At 41.3% G+C, this 21,366-nt stretch overlaps 1 protein-coding gene across 1 annotated transcript; it reads right to left on the reverse strand.

Annotated features, from left to right (window-relative positions):
* Positions 1-13,367: 13,367 nt before the first annotated feature.
* Positions 13,368-19,854, reverse strand: LOC113074874 (uncharacterized). Its single transcript, XM_026247597.1, has 3 exons — positions 15,102-19,854; positions 14,444-14,573; positions 13,368-14,349 (listed from the first exon to the last, which is right to left on the reverse strand). The coding sequence occupies exons 1-3, from the start codon at positions 15,683-15,685 to the stop codon at positions 13,594-13,596; spliced, it is 1,470 nt and encodes a 489-aa protein (XP_026103382.1). The 5' UTR covers positions 15,686-19,854; the 3' UTR covers positions 13,368-13,593.
* Positions 19,855-21,366: the final 1,512 nt, after the last annotated feature.

A 21,366-nucleotide genomic window follows, 5' to 3' on the forward strand; every position in this document is an offset into this window, starting at 1 on the left:
TATTGGTTATTATATGGTCACACAACAACGTTACAAAGAGGACATTTGGGATGTTAACAGAACGTTCTCGCATGGTCCTCTGTTGGTCATATAACGTTCCCAATGTGGTTATTAGGGACTTTAAGCAACAGCTGCGAATGGAACGGCTACAGCGACCGGAAGTTTGCTGTCACACCGCCGTAGCCAAGAACGTAAAAATCACTAAGCAACGGTAAACAGGACAGCGCAACGCGGCATTAATTCATTTATTGAGATACAAAAAAATGTCATTTAAAAAAGCAAGAGAAGGATTGCTTTTGGCATTAAATGACAATCTTTTGTCAGAAGAGGAGTTTTTAATATTGTATGATGTAAATAAGTCTAAAAACCTAGATTTACCATGTAAGCAATACTTGCCTTTTAACCTTGATTACATGGAGGAAGACGAATGCTTAAATGAATTTCGTGTCAGAAAATGTGACCTACCAATTCTGGTAGATGTTCTCGGGATTCCCAATGAGATCGTTTGTGATCAGAGAAGTGTTGTGGGAGGAGTCGAGGCGCTGTGTATGCTCCTTAAGAGGCTGGCATACCCCTTGCCGATACAGTGACATGATGCAAAGGTTTGGTCACTGACAAGTCCCAGTCCTGTGCATGGCCACAAACTCCGTGTTGGACTTTATATATTCTGCACATCATCACAGGATCACGCAGTGGAATGTAAACATACTGAACCCTGTAGCATTGAGAAACTATGCTGACTGCATCCTCCAAATGGGAGCCCCTCTGGATAATTGCTTTGGGTTTATTGATGGCACTGTACGACCCATTGCCAGACCAGGTGTAACACAGAGGATCCTATATAATGGACACAAACGCATCCACAGTCTAAAATACCAGGCTGTAGCCATCCCTAATGGTTTGATTGCCCATCTGTACGGCCCTGTAGGTATGTCTGAATAATTTACCATCTATGGAAACATTGTCATTCCCTTTAAAATTTATAAAATAAAATAAAAACATTTTTTAATTTAAAAATATATTTTAACCGAGGGAAAGAAGCATGACTCTGGAATGCTGGCAGAGTCTGGGCTGTTGGCATTGCTGCAACGTCATGCCATGTCTGTAGATGGCCATCCAATGTGTGTGTATGGGGACCCAGCATACCCACTGCGTGTGCATCTGCAAGCCCCATTTCGACATGTTCATCTCACCCCTCAAATGATGGAATACAACAAACGAATGAGTGAAGTCAGAGTGTCTGTGGAGTGGTTGTTTGGGGACATAGCAAACTACTTCAAGTTCATGGACTTCAAAAAGAATTTAAAAATTGGTTTGAGTAGTGTTGGAAAATTGTATGTTGTATCTGCTTTGTTAAGAAATGCACTAACTTGTCTGTACGGTAATCAGACATCACAGTTTTTTAACTTGGATCCTCCACACATTCGTGACTATTTTTCATGAGGTAACACATACATACAAAACTACACTGCTATGTAGGCCAATGTATATGTATATATAAAATAAATACATTTAAAAATAAAGATAAATAAATATAACATAGTATACAAACACACAATATAAAACCAGAATTGTATTTAAAAAGAATGAGACATTTTCTAATAACACATTTTTTATTTTATTATTAACAAAAATATAGTATACATAGTTAGTTTACACAAATACACAATACACATAAAGTAAAATAATAAAGTATAGGCTACATGTTATTAAAAATATGCTATTTTATGTTAACAGATTTTATATTTTATTATTAATAGAAGGATTTATACATTGAAATGTTTTATGAATGAAATCACAAATAAATGTTTTTAAATTGCAAAAGAATAATCATTTCTTTGACATATTTTCAATGAGGCTAAGTAATGCTTACCCTTGCTGTTGCTGTTGCTGAAGTAGCATAGTCTGCATTACCTGCATTTGCTGTTGCTGTTGTTGCATTAGTTGCATCATGTCACTCATCTGCTTTTGTGTTTGTTGTGCTTCTTTTGCTTGCTCTTCAACCTGTATTTTTTTCAATTCCAATTCCTTTTCTCTTAGAACCCTCTCAGTCTGGCTTCTCTCCCTCAAAAACTCAATGGTTTCATTCCCGCTCCTTCTCCTACGTTTGTTGTTTGTCCAGTCCTCTCCCTCTCCACTAAGCCTCCCGTTGGTCTGGCTAACCCTCTCCATGGCCTTCTTCCTTGCCTCTTCTGCTTTGGCCCTGTCCGTCTCTAACTTCCTCATACTCTCATCACTCCCTTTGTTTTCCTCAGCTGCTCTTTCTTTCTCTGTTATTTCTTCAATTAGTTCATCAAGTTCTGTTTTTCTGCAGATGTTCCACTGCTCTTCTCGTCTTTATTGTTTCTGGCCTTGTATTTCGTCTGAATCAAGTTGAATCTCTCCCTCACTGACCTCTGCATAACTCTGAATTTGGGTTCTTGAGAGCAATTCAGTGTGTCTGCTATACTTGACCAGGCCTTGCCCTTGTCAACACTGCCCTTTTTGTACCTGTATGGTTCTGTGAGCAGGATTTCTCTACAGAGAAGCACATCGTGTTGCTCTTTCCACTCCATAGGGACTCTAATCAACAAGAAACATGAAGTAAATATAGCTAATTTTTGAAAGTAAGTATAATTAACAGTCTTGATAGATAACTAATAAAAATAACTAATACATCTATTACATCTACTAATAATCTATTTCTAATCTGTTAATCTACTTTACCCAATTAAAAATATTTTAATAGCATAGTAATACATTTAACATGGATTTTGAGAAGGATAAATGCAATACTTACATTGTTCGCTTCACATCATCTCTAATCTCAATGCAGCCTGAGGTATTGTTGCTAACAACAGACATATCTTTATACAAACGGAAAAAATCTTTAAAATTAGCTTAAGTTTAAAACATTTTAACACATATTATATAAAACACAAGTGGTACAATCATAAACTGATGCAAATTACAGTGTCATATGCCATAAAAAATAACGTTTATTTACCTAATCTCTCACATTGTAGCGACTCCGGCAAATCAGCTGTTCTCCCGTAGTAGACCGTTAAAGTAGAACGTCACAAAGTAGCAGTTAAATTCGCGCATGCGCAATACAACGCCAGAATGGCGTTGCCGTTCCACCAGAGGCTGTTGCTTAAAGTCCCTATTATATGGTCACACAACAACGTTAAAATATGACAAATTAATGAACGCAAAGATGTATTAAATCTACATCTAATTCATGAAAATATTAAATAATAATATAAAAAGTATTAAACGTATTTGTTAGATAATAACACTAACATGCTAGCCAATTTATTAGGTCCTCTCTGCTAATTTTGTAGGATTTGATATTTGTTAGGCTATTTCAAAATAAAAACTATGGCTTTTACTCTACAGATCTAAAATCCTTGACGTGTCCATAAATCCCTTATTAACAAATAGACATATAAAACAATACAATGTCATAGATCAAGGCAACGTGAAAATAAGCGATGCATAAGTGATGCAGTTACATTTTTCACCACATTTACATGGGAAAATTGTGGAGCTCTGACACTGTCTCATAGCACCCGCGTCGAAGTCGTTAAATTTCAATTTATCAAGCGCACTTTACAACTTAATATAGTCTAAAAATACTTACTAACATTGCTGCAGAATGGTGAACACATTTACCATTTATTATTTTCTATATAAATGTCCAATATAAATGTCTATATAGCCTACTGTACATTTCTATACAAATATTAAAAATGAATATTTTGGTGAGGTACTGCCACACCCGCGGCTGTCTGTATTCAGAAGGGAGAGCTGCAGCCCAATTCAACTGTGAGCCACTGCTGCTGGTGCATCGTCCTTTCTTTATGTGCGGAGCGCGCGCACTGCGGGGCATGGAAGCGGCCATGCAGTCGCTTGCATTTTTTTCCTGTCAACAGTGTAAACAACTTAAAATACTCAATTTTTGGTCATAAGAATAATACATTATTTAAAGCTTTTATTTGTGTAAACTGACAATATCAAGAAAACTTTAGCTAAATAAACCACCACAAAAAGGATTGTTTTAAATCTGCTATGAATATGAAGTTTGAAGATTGTTGTATTGTACTGTATCTTCTATAAAGATTAATATTACATTTCGTTAATTTAAAAAGCACTTTAATGTTGTATAAATAAATAATAAACTTTTGTTCTGTTAGATGTGTTTTGGCTAGTTTTTGTATGTTGTATAATTATAATATAGATCTAGGTAATTAAAAAAATAATTATATATATATATATATATATATATATATATATATATATATATATATTACATTTACATATATATATTTACATTTATTCATTTAGCAGATGCTTTTATCCAAAGCGACTTAAAGATGAAGACAGTGGAAGCAAACAAAAACAACAAAAAGAGCAATGATATATAAGTGCTATAACAAGTCTCAGTTAGGTTAACACAGTACATGTAGCATGGGATTTTAAATATTATAATAAATAAAAAGAAAACAGATAGAATAAAAAAAGAATAGAGCAAGCTGGAAATATGACCTATTGGGTTTATTTGCACTTCAACATTTTTAAATAAATTCTAAAAATAATACTAAATTACAGTTATTATAATATGAATTCTTTATTAGTAAATAATACTAAATTATATATATATTTTTTATTAATACTCATTTAATTTAGGTATATATTTCAATTCTAATATATTATTTCTTGATAACAGACGCTGATAAGTATAAATTACAAATTTAATTAAATTAAAATTAAATTTTAAATTAAATAAAATTGTATGCATTTAGCAGACACTTTTATCCAAAGCGATTTACAGTGCATTTAGGCTATCAATAGACTCTATGCATGATTACTTCCGCATTTTGTCTCAGTCCGCTCATCTACATCCGGTGCTGCGCCTGTGTGAAGAATTCTGTGGAGACGATGGCAAATTACACTCGGTGTTTACAAGAGCTTCCCGCGATTACGGTGAATGACGTTAATCGTATTGTGAGGCAGTCAGCTGTCACACCCAACAGTAAGAAGGAGAAGGGCTTCAAATTATATATTTCGAGCTACATCGACAACTTTGAAGGTGAGTATTCTCTCATTTCATGCTAAATCCGACTAACTTTAGCGTCTCCGTTCCTGACCTGTCATAGCGGTCTTTGTATTATTTATATATTTTGTTAAACGTAAATGTATAGTTTTACGTGTTTTCCCTTATGCCTAAAGTGCTTGTTTGTGCAGTGTACATACAAATTATGGAAAACGAATTGTTACTGACTTTTAGTAATTTCTCAGTTTCCAGTAAGGATCAGTTCACAGGAGAAGTCAGCGTGAGGGCGACATGTTTCAGGTCGATGAGGAAGTCAGAGAAGCCCCATAGATTGAGAGTAGGAGAACACAAAAGACAGCTGAACTCTAAATGAAATGCAATTTTTAAACAGAAGTTGTTTGTGGGTTCTACAGCTGTACAAAGACAGGCATAGTCAGTAAATGGGTTCATACGTGCTTCAATTTAAAGATAGTAGTAATTACAGTATATGTGTCAGGACTCGGGTATGATCTGTCCTTTTTTCTTCCTTTTTCTTACTTCGTTCGTTTTTATATTTATTTTTTCGTTTCTACTCATTTTTCTACACTTGTTTTCATTTTCTTTGCTTTTTTTTCTTTCTCTCTGATTTTTTTATATTTTTCTGGTTTTTCTTCCCTTCGCCCTAGCGCCAGCTGATCTCGCTTTGCAATCTAGGCTGCGGCTTGTCTGATGCACCTGTTCCCCCTCTATCTCATTACTCACCTGTTCCCGGTATCTCATTACTCACCCTATTTATTCTGCTTGGTTTTCACCCTTCCTTGTCAGTGTGTTCTGTGACCCTTTGGCTTCGGTTCTGTCCAGTTCTGGTCAGTTTACTGGTTGGTTTGTCTGCCCAGTTAGTGTAACCTGTGTTTTGCCCTCAGAGGATTTCGGACCGCTCTTCTGGTTATCGATCTGGACTGTTTTTGACTCTGATACTGCCCGCCGTTCTCAGCCCTGTCTGCACCTCGCTTGACCCCTTGTCTGCCCGACTATTCTCCTGCCTGCCGTTGTTGGATTTGTTGCTCCCTCTCTCCTGGCGTTCGCGGAGGCTGAGCGCTCGACCTGCCCGCTGAGCAGCGTGAAGTCAAGACTTTTTCTCTCCTCCTTGAGGGGTTTTTGTTTTATTTTGTTTTGTTTTTGACGTTAAGTCGTCCTCTGAAATAAAACTCTGTTCTCCAGCCTCATTCCGCTCTTGGGTCCTCATCTGTCCTGACACCACACACTGACCACGAATGGACCCAGCGGAGAATTCGACTTGGCAGGCGGCTTTGGAGCATCAAGGAGCGATGCTGGGCCGTCATGAGATGGAACTCTCTTCCACCCGTCACTCTGTGGATGCCTTGTCGGCTCAGATCACGGATCTAGTGGGTCGTCTCGATCGTCTCACTCGTCAGGAATTCCCTTCTCCGCCTCCCGGGCCTCTCCCGTCCGCTTCCTCCTCTGAGCCGAGAGTGAACAACCCCCCCGTGTATTCCGGTGAGCCTACTAATTGCAAAGCTTTCCTTATTCAGTGCGAGGTGGTGTTTTCCCTTCAAGCTCGAACCTACGCGTCAGATGTCTCCAAGGTGGCGTATGTCATATCCCTGCTTTCTGGTAGAGCACGTGATTGGGGGACTGCGGTATGGGAGTCACAGGCCGCGTGCTGCTCGGACTTCAGTTCCTTTAAGGAGGAGATGGTCAAGACCTTTGATCAGTCTGTTTTCGGCAAGGAGGCATCTCGACTGTTAGCGCGCCTTCAACAGGGCAGGCGTTCAGTGGCAGACTACTCCGTGCAGTTCCGTACCCTGGCCGCTACCTGTGGATGGAACGCCGAGGCCCTTATCGCTCGCTTTTTAGAGGGTCTCAATGACTCAGTCAAGGATGAACTGTTCTCCCGCGAGGTTCCAGAACGCTTGGACGATGTTATCAGCCTGTCCCTCCGCATAGACGCCAGGAGAGAGCTTCGCCGTCGAGTTCGTGCCGACTCCGAGCCTGTTATGTTCGTCCCTCCATCCCAGACTACCGAGGAGTGTGAGCCTATGCAGGTGGATCGCTTGCGCCTCACGCCCAAGGAGAAACAGCGCCGCCTGTTGGAGGGTCTCTGTCTGTATTGCGCGGCTCAAGGGCACCGAGCTCACTCCTGTCCAGCTAAGGCTGCTCGTTCGCCACAGAGCGTTAATCTGAGTGGTACTGCCATTTCCCCTGCTCATAGGTCACGCACTTTTCTGTCTGTGTCTCTGTCTACTAAACACACTCTGTTTAAGGCTTCAGCACTCGTTGATTCAGGAGCAGAGGGCAACTTCATCGATGAGGAGTGGGCTCGCGTTCGGGATATACCCATCCAATCCCTGCAGTCACCTATAGTCGCTCATGGACTCAATGGCAGGCCACTTATGCAGATCTCGCGGATCACTGATTCGGTGAGTCTTCTTGCCTCCTGGAACCACCGGGAGGACCTTAGATTCCTAGTCTGTGACTCTCCATCTGTCCCTTTAGTATTGGGTCATCCTTGGCTCGTTCGCCACGGGCCAAACATTAACTGGGCAGACAATGTAGTTTTGTCATGGAGTCAGTATTGTCATTCACATTGTCTCCAGTCTGCTTTCTCCCCGCTCTCTGTTTCTGTTTCCCTACAGGAGGAGGAGGCGGATCTTTCTCGAGTTCCTGCTTGCTACCATGATCTGCGGGCGGTCTTCAGCAGGTCCCGGGCTGTATCTCTTCCTCCTCACCGACCGTACGACTGTGCCATCGATCTCCTCCCTGGGGCTTCTCCGCCTCGCGGGCGGCTGTATTCTCTCTCCGCGCCAGAACGCGAAGCGATGGAGAAGTATTTAAGTGATTCTCTGGCAGCCGGTATTATTCGTCCCTCTTCTTCTCCGGCCGGTGCGGGGTTCTTTTTTGTGAAGAAGAAGGATGGCTCTCTGCGCCCCTGTATAGACTATCGGGGGTTGAATGACATCACAGTTAAGAACCGGTACCCTCTGCCGCTGATGTCTTCGACCTTCTATCTCTTGCAGGGGGCCGAGTTCTTCACAAAATTGGATCTTCGCAATGCTTACCATCTAGTGCGGATCAGGGAGGGGGACGAATGGAAGACCGCGTTTAACACGCCTCGCGGGCACTTTGAATACCGGGTTCTTCCCTTCGGCTTATCCAACGCTCCAGCTGTCTTTCAAGCACTTGTCAACGACGTGCTGAGGGACATGATCGACAGGTTCGTTTTTGTTTATTTAGATGACATCTTAATTTTCTCCTCTTCTGTTCAGGATCATGTCCAGCACGTCAGACAGGTGCTTCAGCGGATGTTAGAGAATCGGCTGTTCGTTAAGGCGGAGAAGTGTGAGTTCCACGTTCAGTCAGTTTCGTTCTTGGGCCACATCATCTCGGTAGGGGGGATTCGCATGGACCCTGCGAAGGTGAGAGCCATCTCCGAATGGCCGACTCCTGATTCCCGCAAGGCGTTACAGCGGTTCCTGGGTTTCGCCAATTTCTATAGGCGATTCATCAGGAACTTCGGGCAGGTGGCGGCCCCTCTGACCGCGCTAACCTCCACCAGGATCAACTTCCGTTGGTCAGCGGATGCCCAAGCGGCGTTCGATGAATTAAAACGCAGATTTACTTCAGCTCCCATCCTGGTAACTCCAGAGACTTCCCGGCAGTTCGTGGTGGAGGTGGATGCGTCAGAGGTTGGTGTCGGTGCCGTGCTCTCCCAGGTATCCCCCCTGGATAACAAATTACATCCTTGTGCTTTTTTTTCACACCGTTTGTCTCCCACAGAACGAAACTACGACATCGGTGATCGCGAGTTGTTGGCTGTTCGACTGGCTTTGGGGGAGTGGCGCCACTGGCTGGAGGGAGCGGCCGTTCCATTTCTGGTGTGGACTGACCACAAGAATTTAGAATACATTCGGTCTGCACGCCGGCTAAATGCCAGACAGGCTCGGTGGGCGCTCTTCTTCGGGCGCTTTGACTTCACCCTCTCTTATCGACCCGGGTCCAAGAACGTTAAACCCGATGCGCTGTCTCGTCTTTTCGCTTCTCCAGGCGACCCGCCCCCTGACACTATTATACCTCCGCGGTGCGTGCTGGGGGCGCTTACCTGGGGAATCGAGAAGCTCGTCAGACAAGCGCAGGGGGGAGTCGGAGTGCCCGCGGGGTGTCCCATCGGCCTGCTCTTCGTGCCCAGGTCAGTTCGCTCCGCCGTTCTCCAGTGGGGTCACTCCTCCAAAATCATGTGCCATCCAGGTGTGAGGAGGTCGCTGGCAGCCATTCGCCAGCGGTTTTGGTGGCCTGCCATGGCGGAGGATGTTCGCCGGTTCGTGGGGGCGTGCCCGGTCTGTGCTCAGAATAAATCCTCCAATTCTCCTCCCGCTGGTCTGTTAATGCCGCTTCCCATCCCATCCCGCCCCTGGTCCCATATTGCCCTGGATTTTGTAGTTGGACTCCCTCCATCCAGTGGCAATACGGTGGTTCTCACTGTGGTGGATCGCTTTTCCAAAGCGGTCCACTTCGTTCCTCTTCCTAAACTCCCCTCGGCTAAAGAAACGGCCCGGGTGGTCATTGATCACGTCTTCCGGATTCACGGCCTTCCGGAGGACGTGGTTTCTGACAGGGGGCCCCAGTTCGTTTCACATTTTTGGAGAGAGTTCTGTCGACAGATTGGAGCCTCTGCGAGTCTGTCGTCAGGCTTTCATCCACAGACCAACGGCCAGACCGAGCGCGCCAACCAGGATCTCGGTCGGATGCTCCGCTGCCTGGCATCCCATAACCCCTCCTCCTGGAGTGATCAACTCACCTGGGCAGAATATGCTCACAACTCGCTACCGGTGACGTCTACAGGTATGTCCCCGTTCATGTGTAGTCTGGGTTATCAACCTCCTCTGTTTTCTTCCCAGGGCTCCGAGGCAGCTGTCCCCTCGGTTCAAGCTTTTGTTCAGCGTTGTCGCCGCACCTGGAGGAGGGCCAGGGAGGCGCTTCTCCGAGCTAGGGGACGCGTTAAAGCTGCCGCAGACCGCCACCGAAGGTTGACCCCCCGTTATGTCTGCGGACAACGCGTGTGGCTCTCCACCAAGGATTTGCCACTGAGAGTCCCATCACGAAAGTTGGCACCTAAGTTCGTGGGGCCGTACCGCATTGCCAAGGTCGTCAACCCGGTGACGGTCTGTCTCCGGTTGCCCAATTCTCTTCGTCGTGTGCACCCTGTCTTCCATGTGTCCAAAGTTAAGCCTGTCTTGCGTTCCCCCCATTCTCCTACTGTGTCTTCCCCTGTCGCCCCCCCTCCCCCTGTTATGGTTGACGGTTCTCCTGCATATAGGGTTAGGAGAATCTTAGACTCCAGACGCCGTGGGCGGGGATATCAGTACTTAGTGGACTGGGAGGGGTACGGTCCGGAGGAGAGATGCTGGGTTCCAGCCCGGGACGTCCTGGACCGCTCGCTCATCGACCAGTTTCACCAACGCCGCCCTTCCTCGGGAGCGCCGGGAGGCGCTCCTGGGGGAGGGGGTACTGGCAGGACTCGGGTATGATCTGTCCTTTTTTCTTCCTTTTTCTTACTTCGTTCGTTTTTATATTTATTTTTTCGTTTCTACTCATTTTCTACACTTGTTTTCATTTTCTTTGCTTTTTTTTCTTTCTCTCTGATTTTTTTATATTTTTCTGGTTTTTCTTCCCTTCGCCCTAGCGCCAGCTGATCTCGCTTTGCAATCTAGGCTGCGGCTTGTCTGATGCACCTGTTCCCCCTCTATCTCATTACTCACCTGTTCCCGGTATCTCATTACTCACCCTATTTATTCTGCTTGGTTTTCACCCTTCCTTGTCAGTGTGTTCTGTGACCCTTTGGCTTCGGTTCTGTCCAGTTCTGGTCAGTTTACTGGTTGGTTTGTCTGCCCAGTTAGTGTAACCTGTGTTTTGCCCTCAGAGGATTTCGGACCGCTCTTCTGGTTATCGATCTGGACTGTTTTTGACTCTGATACTGCCCGCCGTTCTCAGCCCTGTCTGCACCTCGCTTGACCCCTTGTCTGCCCGACTATTCTCCTGCCTGCCGTTGTTGGATTTGTTGCTCCCTCTCTCCTGGCGTTCGCGGAGGCTGAGCGCTCGACCTGCCCGCTGAGCAGCGTGAAGTCAAGACTTTTTCTCTCCTCCTTGAGGGGTTTTTGTTTTATTTTGTTTTGTTTTTGACGTTAAGTCGTCCTCTGAAATAAAACTCTGTTCTCCAGCCTCATTCCGCTCTTGGGTCCTCATCTGTCCTGACAATATGGGTTTAGAATCTATTTACATATAACATTAATTCCTAATTCTTGTTTTTGTTTAATTTAATTATATTCACAGATTGTATTAAAGGACTCTCGTCCTGTAATACTGTCACAGAGCTGTTGTTCTTGTGTTGCTGGGACAGCACTGTGCAACCACATTGTTGCATTACTCTACCAAGCAGCCCACTACTCACAGCTTGGCATCAGTGCAGTTCCTCCAGTTCACAGCTGTACTGAAATGGAGCAGAGCTGGCACAAACCCAGAACAATGGTAATTTAAATTGAATTTGCATATACAAATTATATAAAAACTGAACTACTGGAAATGCAATACATTAATAAATGCACTGAGCATTAAGTTGATTTTTTTTATTAGCTTTGTAGGTACTACTATGGAGGTAACATAAACACTGCTTTTTAGGAAACATACTTTTTCTACATAACTAGTCACTAACAGCATTTCTGTGGACAGTGATTATTTAGAAATCCTGTAATCTAGTATTACAAATTTTGTTGTAATAATGATTTTATTAATTTTATGGCCCCTGTGTGTTTTCTAGGGAATCAAGCCTGGTCCTGTCAACAGAATGCTGGTTCTGTCTGCAAGACCTAAAGAGAGGAAGCTTGCTGAGGGGTTAAGGTACAACACAAAAATTCTTCAATGTAGTATTTTACTTTTTTTTTTTTTTTTTTTTTTTACACGTTTACATTTCAAAAAGTGTAAACAATAATTAAACCATTGGACGCAAATTGATTTTTGTTGAAATCTTTTACTATTACAGCAACTATATTATTATATTAGAATTAAGTATTGCAGATAGGCGTAAGGAGCAATATTTGCTTAGAATTGATTTTTAACAGCATTTTAAGGGCATGTTTTTTTAATCGTATTAAAAACACTTACATCTATTCATGTCAAATTCATCAGCTCATACTAAAGAAGATTAATATAAAATGAAACATTTGAAAAATTTTAATTTAAAAAGAAAAATATGAAAGATTAGACTGATTAAAACTAAGGAAATGTATTTTTTGCTTAATACTTATTTTTTAATTTCAGGAGTACCCTTTACAAGGGTGTCACCAGTGAGCTGCCTGACCTCTCAGTCCTCCAAATAGCAGAGGCATATAAGGACTTTGCCAGTGCTGTAGCCCCTTTGGTCACCACTATGGAGATGTCGAATGATGATCCTTTGGTTGATTCTGCCTTTGGCAAAGTTCAGTATGGAAGTGTGCTGTCATACCAGCAGCCAGCAGCAACAACACCCAACATTACTCACCATCAGGATGCCCCACCACCGCCACCTCTGCCACTAGTTGGTCACAGCTTTGACACATCTGTTTGCTTGTTTGTCCATAGTGAACATGGACAACTACACATGAAGTCACTGGCAGTAAGTTTGGATATGGCACATAAGATAGAGCATGCCACCAAAGAACAGAGTGCATCACTTGATTGGCACTCTGTCCGAAAGCCCCGGGTAACAGCGTCACGTTTTAGGGAGGTTTGTCATGTGCGTGGCCAGAGCTCAGCTGAACACCTGGCTGAAAGAATCTACAAGGGAACTCGCCAGACAGCAGACATGAAGAGAGGTCTTGAAATGGAATCTGCTGCAATTGAGGAATACTGTCTGCTGCGAGAAGTAAACTACCACCCTTGTGGATTCTTAATTCACCCCGATGCACATTGGCTGGGGGCCTCTCCTGATGGGATTATTTTTGACCCTAAAGAGCACCATGTTTTTGGTCTTTTAGAAATCAAATGTCCAAATGTCAAAAGTTACGTGGACTGTCCTTACCTTAAATTTAACAATGGCACACCAGAACTGAAACAACAACATGCATACTATTGGCAAGTTCAAGGACAAATGCTGATCTCAGGATTGGACTGGTGTGATTTTGTCATTTATGCACAGGATGACATGATGGTCCAGCGCATCTACAAAGACCTCAAAATGTTTCTGAACATTCGAGAGAAAGCCGACCATTTCTTTTTTTACTTTTACCTGCCAAGATGCCTACAGATGTAAACAAACAATAAAAAAATCTGATAATCATTTAATAGTGTTTTAATATGTATCAAAGTTTTTTATATTAACACCAAATCACTGTACAGGAAATGTTTATCAAAGTTATTTATATTTACATGTTTACATTACTGCATTGCGGGCATCACTGTACAAAAGTTATTTATATTTACATGTTTACATTACTGCAATGCAAATGATCAAAGTTGTATATATTTACATGTTACTATTTGAACAAGAATAAATCCAAATTCGATCCCCAACCAATGTTATCTCATCTTTAATCCTTTGCCCATGCTTTTACTAAGGGGCCATTTTGGTAATTAACAAGGAGGCAAGCAACAGTGTACAGCTGGTTGATACTCCCTGTGATGGAAAGAGGGATGACTGTGTCGAACAGCTTGTGTTGCTTCACCCTGCGGATGAGACGCTCAACGTGGACCCTTAGCCGAGCAATGGACTGTGTCTCCCTCACTTCATCAGCTGACATCTGTTCCCGCTTCGACAGGTAAGCAGGTCTGTAAACTTTGCATGGCACACAGTCATCAACAAGAAAACCTTTGTCGACCATTATCGCCATTCCATGTTTCAACAGCGACACAATCCCAGACTGCTTAAAAAGCTCTTTGTCACTGACAGAACCTGCATACAGGGATGAAACAAAGGTGATTGCACCATGTGGTGCCATGCCGATTAATCCCTTGAAGGTGCAGTGGGACTTGTAAGTGGAGAAGACTTCACTTTGAAGCAGGAGAGAGGATGGAGTTTGGCAACGCAACTCTGTGCAGTCGATCACCACTTGTGTGTCTGGGTAGTCCTGGAACTCATTGGGAAGATGAGCCTTGACTTCCTCCTCAGACATCCAGATGCGGACAGACCCAAGAATGGTGTACAAAAAATTGGCCCAGGTTGTAATAATTCGGCTAACAGTGGACTGATGGATGTTGAATCTGTGGGCCAGATCCTGCTGTTTTAAGCCAACAGAGAGGTGGACCATGAAGAGGAAGAACTCATCAATGGGCTGCAGAGACTGACCCTGTAAAAATAACAAGATTTGCAATTTATTTACATATAATGTGTTGGCTTCCACTGAAAATGTAAAGTTAAGTTTTGTTCTTCTATTTCTTTACCCATGCACTGCCTGTTGTTCCAGCTTCACTCCTTATAGTAGTTGCTCTTGCTCTTGACACACGAATCATGTTGTGGGATGCAGGCTCAATGAGTTTCCAGAAAGCCATTAAATGGCTGTAAGTCACGAACCTAAATGAGATTTAGGACTTTTTTTTTTACATGAATATAAATCATAAAATCACAAACTAAAATGAATTACTTGAAGGAAAACACACACACACACACACACACACACACATATATATATATATATATATATATGGTTACACTTTATTTTAAGGTGTCATTGTTACAGTGTAATTATACAATATTAATAGTAATATTAATTAACAACATGTACTTACTATAGTACTTAAATACTGCATAATTTACTGTTTTTACTATGGTAAGTACATGTAACGTAACGACTGTAAAATAGTGACACAAGTATGTATGTATGTATGTATGTATATATATATATATATATATATATATATATATATATATATATATATATATATATATAGACACACACATATATACACGTATACACACACACACACACACATATATACATACACGTCATGCGTCATATATAGTTATATCATATAAATCACAAACTAAAATTAATTACTTAAACACACACACAAACACATATATATAGGGTTTAAATCGTACCTAGTGTAGAACCTTACATCATCGTCGGAAGCAGCAAATCGCCCCAAACAAAACCTTTGACTGACCGACAACTCCTCCACCTGTCTCCTTAGTCGGTCCACCTCTTTACGGAGATCCTCAGTTTGATCCAGTGCATGATCAACTGCCGCGGGTTCTGGAACTGAACAATAATCATGTTCCAGATGCCGGGCATCCATTGGCATAGGATCCTCATCCACTGGAGTGTAATCCTCCCTTCTTTGCCATACCCCGGTGCGCCTTGGTTCAGCAACGGAGTAGCCGTTCCACTGGAATAAGGTTGGTACAGCTCCCTTCCTCAGCAAGCGGCGCCCTTTAGGGGTCGATGGCTCGATCAAGTCTTCACTTATAAAGTGACGACTGCAGACCCTTGTATGAGAAGTGATGTTAAATCGCTCACGTCGAATGCTGTGAATCCACTTTCTGCGTATTTCTTCGTCCACAGGAAAAGTGTGGAAACTTAGTACAGAGTTGAACTTTGAGGAGGCCACACATAACGGGACACAACAATGGTCAGTCGAACTACTGTCCTCACGACGTTGATATTTAAACTTTCTGAAAGCCATTAGTAATGCTTAACTATATGATACTATAATATAATATAATATTAATATAATATAATATAATACTTAAATTATAAATCGCCGTTTTATGAATGAAAAATTATGAATGAGTTTTGCCGGTAGTACACTTCGTTGTAGAATGCGCTAAACGGAAGTAAAGACCCGGTCTGAGATTCTACCGGAAATACGTAAGCAGAGTTCGTGCATAGAGTGTATTTTTACATATCATGTGTATAACACACCGTTGCCATGAAAAACAAAGCGTTGCTATGGACGCAGGATTCTAACCTTACATAGAGACGGAAATGGCTATTTTCTTTATTATTATTTTTTTCACATTATCCTTTACATAATTTAACGTAATTATTAGTATTATAACGCAATATACAATTATATAAATATACATATGTTTTTTTATATAAAATAAAAAACGTATAACACCTAGGTCACAAATTCTAAATCTGGCAGCGGGTATATAAGCTGGGGTCTGTGACCTCACCCACTCAGTGGACATCCCAACTGGACATCCCAACTGTCAGTTTCTCTGAGGTAAATATTTTAATTAACCATTCTATTTAAATTAAAAACACAAAACAAAATGACATATAATATACGTTACATGATATAAATAATAATAATAATATGGAATTATAAGGACAGTAGCTTTTGAGCGAAATTTCCTCATGGTAAAACGGCCGTTTCCACAAGAAATTGAATAAATTGTCATAAAATTGACAGACTGTCTTTTCCAGTAATAAATGTACCACATTTACTCAGACAAACTGCTTTTCCGTCTTTTTCTTTAACTTTATACCACTCTTCAGCACTGTCATCGCTGTTATTTGTCGTTAAATACCGTTATGTTTACGTGACGTCATTTGGTCTAAAGAAGTAGCTTATCCTTTTCAGATAAGCCCACTAATTTTTTAGGGTCTTTCATGTTAACATTAGCTACTTTAAAATAAATCATGAATACCATTAATATCATTATGGTAAATTATACGTTATTTGAAAATTAACGCGCCTTCTCACAGTCTTGGCAGTGAGCGCGCGCGTGTCCCTCAACCTCCGCACGAGCGCGATGGTGCATTCATCACAGTGGGCGCGAGACCCCATTTCACGCAAACGTGTGCACGGCAGTTTTTGTAACTTTGCACGAAAAAAAAAAAAATAAATAAAAAATAGAGCCTATAAATAAGCAGAAAAAAAGCAGAAATAAGCCTTTTTGGTGAAAATAAAGGTCCATGTTTAATAGTTCATGAAAATAAATTTGTATTGGTTTTCTTTATAGCCTTCATAACAAAATCAGAACAAACTATAAATACATAAATACAAAACACACAAACAAAATAAAATTATAATAATAATAATAATTATAGAAATTACAGTTTAATGCACAACCGGGTAGGCAATTCACAATTCAGGCATTGTATCTAATATCATCTGAATCATTTGAAGTAACAGTTGTAAATAAAATTGTCGCATTTGCTTGCGTGTCAGCAATTAACCCTGCTCCATGTGCCATTGCAATACTAACATTTGTAACATTAAATTGAACAGAAAAGAGAGTTAAGATTTACATTTCAAATAAATGCTGCTTTTTTTTCTTTAATTCATCAAATAACCCTGAAAATGTGAAGAAGCACAACTGTTTTCATCACTAATAATCATAAATGTTTCATATGGTTTTAGTTTTACTTATTCACTTATTCATATTGCTAATAAAGTGTACTTTTGGATGTCAAAACTTTATTAAAATAAACTAAACAAATAAATGTAAATGTAAATATGAGAATTTTAAAAATAAGAAAATAACAGATGCATTGTGATATAGGTGACAAAATATTCTGAGAAAATAGATATGAAGTTATTTAATGAGCTTCCTCACTTAACCAGTTATCTGTGCTTCCTCAGCAATGAAGTTCCACATTTCCGAACACGAAAATGCAAGCAGCAAATAAGCGGTTCACAATATTTTCTTCAGTTAACTCCAAAATTCTCCCACATATTGGACTTGATTTTTGATGACGTATTGTCGACAACTTTACAAACTCCTCCACTAGCTATTCTTTTCTTAAACTCCTCAGCATCCATCTCGATTACTGCAAGCAGATCGCGCGCGCGGTTATGATGAATTTTTAAAGGTGGAAGTATAGGTAACGTCATAGATTCCTGGGAGGGCGTGGGGCGTGGACACAAATCAACTGATATAGATTTTAAATTATTTTATTAAAAATTATTTTATCAACTTGAAATACAGGCATATTTTTGTAGATGTGTTCCTAAAAATATGCATTACGTTTGCATGTGATTGTTTTAAACCCGTGTTTCCCCCGTGTCCGCCCCGACCTGCACCCGTATCCGGCACGGGTGGTTATTTTTCATCCGTTTGAGCAAAAACCTACAGGTACCCGAACCCGTGCAGGACTCTAAATGTAAGCTACACCATATAGGCCCATGCTTATATTTAATTAAAAAAAAACTTGCAATATTACAATAAATACAAATTATTGTAGACTATCACAAGAACCATTTATGAATTAGTTAATTCGTTTTTCCGATTACAAAATCAAGTCGTTATTTTAGTAGCATGAAAAAAACAATAGAATTATAAATTAATATCTCACTTACATTTACAGTTTTCCTCGAGTGAATTCGGTGAAATCCAGATTGTGTCTGTCTCTGTCTGAGGTGAGCGGCACTGGCGTGAACGCGGAAAAAACTCCCGCGAACCAGCAGTTTTTTTTCTTCACTCTTATCTAAACTCATATGATTGGTCATTGCATCATGAGTTCATCAGATTCGTGTCTGATTGTTTATAATGCTCAATTTTGCAAGTCATGTATAGGCTAACTTACTGTAATATGGCGTAGGCTAACACTTTTAATTTATTTTCACATTTTATGTCAATAGTGATAATCGTCATATATTTATTTAGATTATTTTAACCTGCTTGTTGAATATGCATTTGTATCCATTTTGGAGGGAGCAGGGCAATTGCATCATCAGCAATATTATTTCCACATGGTGCCGTTCCCCGGTGCTGTCCGAGGCGATGGTGCTGAATCAGTTGATCAGTTCTTATTTTTTGTTCGGTGGAGCTGTGACTATTGTTCTTGTAAAAACTTTTCAGCATAGTTTGGAGCCCTGAGACTTTCACATTTATTTTGTTACCTTTTTTCTCTCTTCTAGGTGCTTTTGCCAAACAATTTCCGAAACACACAGAAAAGGAAATTGATACATGTATAGGGGAAACCCTCAAACATGCACCTCACCGTGCCAAGTTGGTCGCGACACCTGTAAGTTGTTTTATTCAATGAGAGCTCTCTCTCTCTCTCTCTCTCTCTATTCTCTATAGAATAAAACAACTTTTTTGATTTATTTACTTAGTACCGGTACTTATAAACAAAGTGGAGTTAAAAGTAATTAAAAAGTCGTTGAAGTGATTGGTAAATATAATGTTTAATTTTTTCAGGCAGCGGAAGAAGAACTTCGGGCACCTCCTGAGGATGGAGACAGTGACTGATACACACACACACACACGCACACACGCACACAAACACACACACGCACACACACACACACACACACACACACACACACACACACACAGCATATATTTAATATAAATAATTGTTTTTGTCATTTGTTGTTCACCATTTACGCAACATAAAATGAATATAAATATGTGTTCTTTTTGTTATTACTGTTTCCTAATATTTGTGTGTGTATAATATTATATATATGGGTCAGTGACGTGTAAATATTATATATTTATATAAAATAGGTTTAAAATTATATATATGCTTTAATCTCACATCATTTGTCCTCCTCACTGTTCATAATTGTGTGAAAAATTCAAAAATAGGTAACTTTTAGACTATTAATGTGGTCAAATGTCATACGGTCAAACGGAATTCACTTCAAGTTATTTAAGACGATTGCATTTAAAATGATTTAAAATATTTAAAAATGATAAAACTTTTCATTTGGCATATTTTTTCAAGTCTTAAGATAAGCATATTAAAGTATCAGTAAGATAGACCTTTAACAAAGACACATTTTCCCTATGTCATACGGTAAAACAAAGTTTGGAAGCCATTTTGGAACTGAATATTAATGACTTAAGTCATGTGACAAATGACCAAGATGGCGGCGCGAACACATCGCGAGGCTCAGCGTCTCTCCAGTTTTTGCAATTTTGCAGTATTATTCCTGCTCATCTCGGGTCTGTTCGTACTGAACAGCTTTGCTTTAACATCATACACCCGACAGGAGCTTTTGGATATCGGTGAGGACTTTACCAGCAGTTTTATCACCAATCTTCGACTAATCCCTGAGATCGCTAGAACAACCGAGGCTTCGCACTCTACCCGGCCGAGCGGAAGTGCTCGCAGGCGGCGTCGAGATCGTAAACAAAGGCGGGGGAAGCGCGGAGGTCTAAGAGCCAAGCTAAAGCTAACACCGCTCCGGCTCTCTTTACCCAGCATTTTCCTCGCTAATGTGCGGTCACTGGTGAACAAAATGGATGAGTTACGACTCCGCATCACCCACAGTAAGAGACTTATGGACTGCAATGTCATGGTTTTCACGGAAACGTGGCTACACAGCGACGTACCCAACAATGCTATTGAGCTAGCAGGACGCTACACGCTCCGGGCAGATAGAACGGCAGATGACTCCGGCAAGACAAGAGGTGGTGGATTGTGCATTTATGTCAACAAAGCTTGGTGTACGAACACTGTCATTGTTGGGAGACACTGCTCAGCTAACCTAGAGTTTCTCATGGTTAAATGTAGACCTTTTTATCTGCCACGGGAGTTCACTTCCACCATAATAACCGCAGTCTATATTGCACCGGATGCTAATGCCAAGCTTGCTTTGAACGAACTTCATGCAGCAATTAGTAAACAACAGACTGCTCACCCAGAGGCTGCTTTTATTGTTGCGGGTGATTTTAATCACTGCAAATTAAAAACAGTACTCCCCAAATTTCACCAGCATGTTTCCTGCCACACCAGAGGAGACAAAACTTTGGATCATGTTTATACAAACATCAATGGAGCTTACATCGCGAGCCCCCTCCCCCACCTCGGGACAGTCTGATCACCTTTCTTTGTTTCTCACCCCTAAGTATTCACCCCTCATCAACCGTGTGAAGCCATCAGTGAGGACCATCAAAGTGTGGCCAACTGGAGCTGACTCTTTACTTCAAGACAGGTTTCAACACACTGACTGGAGTATGTTTGCTTCACAGGCTGCCTGTGGCTCTCACACGGACATTGATATCTACACCTCCTCTGTACTGGATCACATCAACTCCACCATTGACAGTGTAACAACAGAAAAACAGATAACAACATACCCTAATCAGAAGCCATGGATGAACAAGGAGGTTCGACTTCTGCTGAAAGACCGCAACGCTGCCTTCAGGTCAGACGACGCTCAGGCCTACAGTAAATCCAGGGCTAACCTGAAAAGGGGCATCAGAAAGGCCAAGTACTGCTACAAGCTGAAGGTAGAGGAACACTTTTCCAACTCTGACCCCCGACGCATGTGGCAGGGCATCCAGATCATCAGTGACTACAAGTCAAGCAACTCCACACCAACAGTCACGGACGTCTCCTTCCTTAACGAGCTAAATTACTTTTATGCTCGCTTCAACAGTGACAGCAAGGAGATGG

Source organism: Carassius auratus, unplaced genomic scaffold (assembly GCF_003368295.1).
Source record: "Carassius auratus strain Wakin unplaced genomic scaffold, ASM336829v1 scaf_tig00015585, whole genome shotgun sequence".
In the NCBI taxonomy this organism is placed as follows: Eukaryota; Metazoa; Chordata; class Actinopteri; order Cypriniformes; family Cyprinidae; genus Carassius; species Carassius auratus.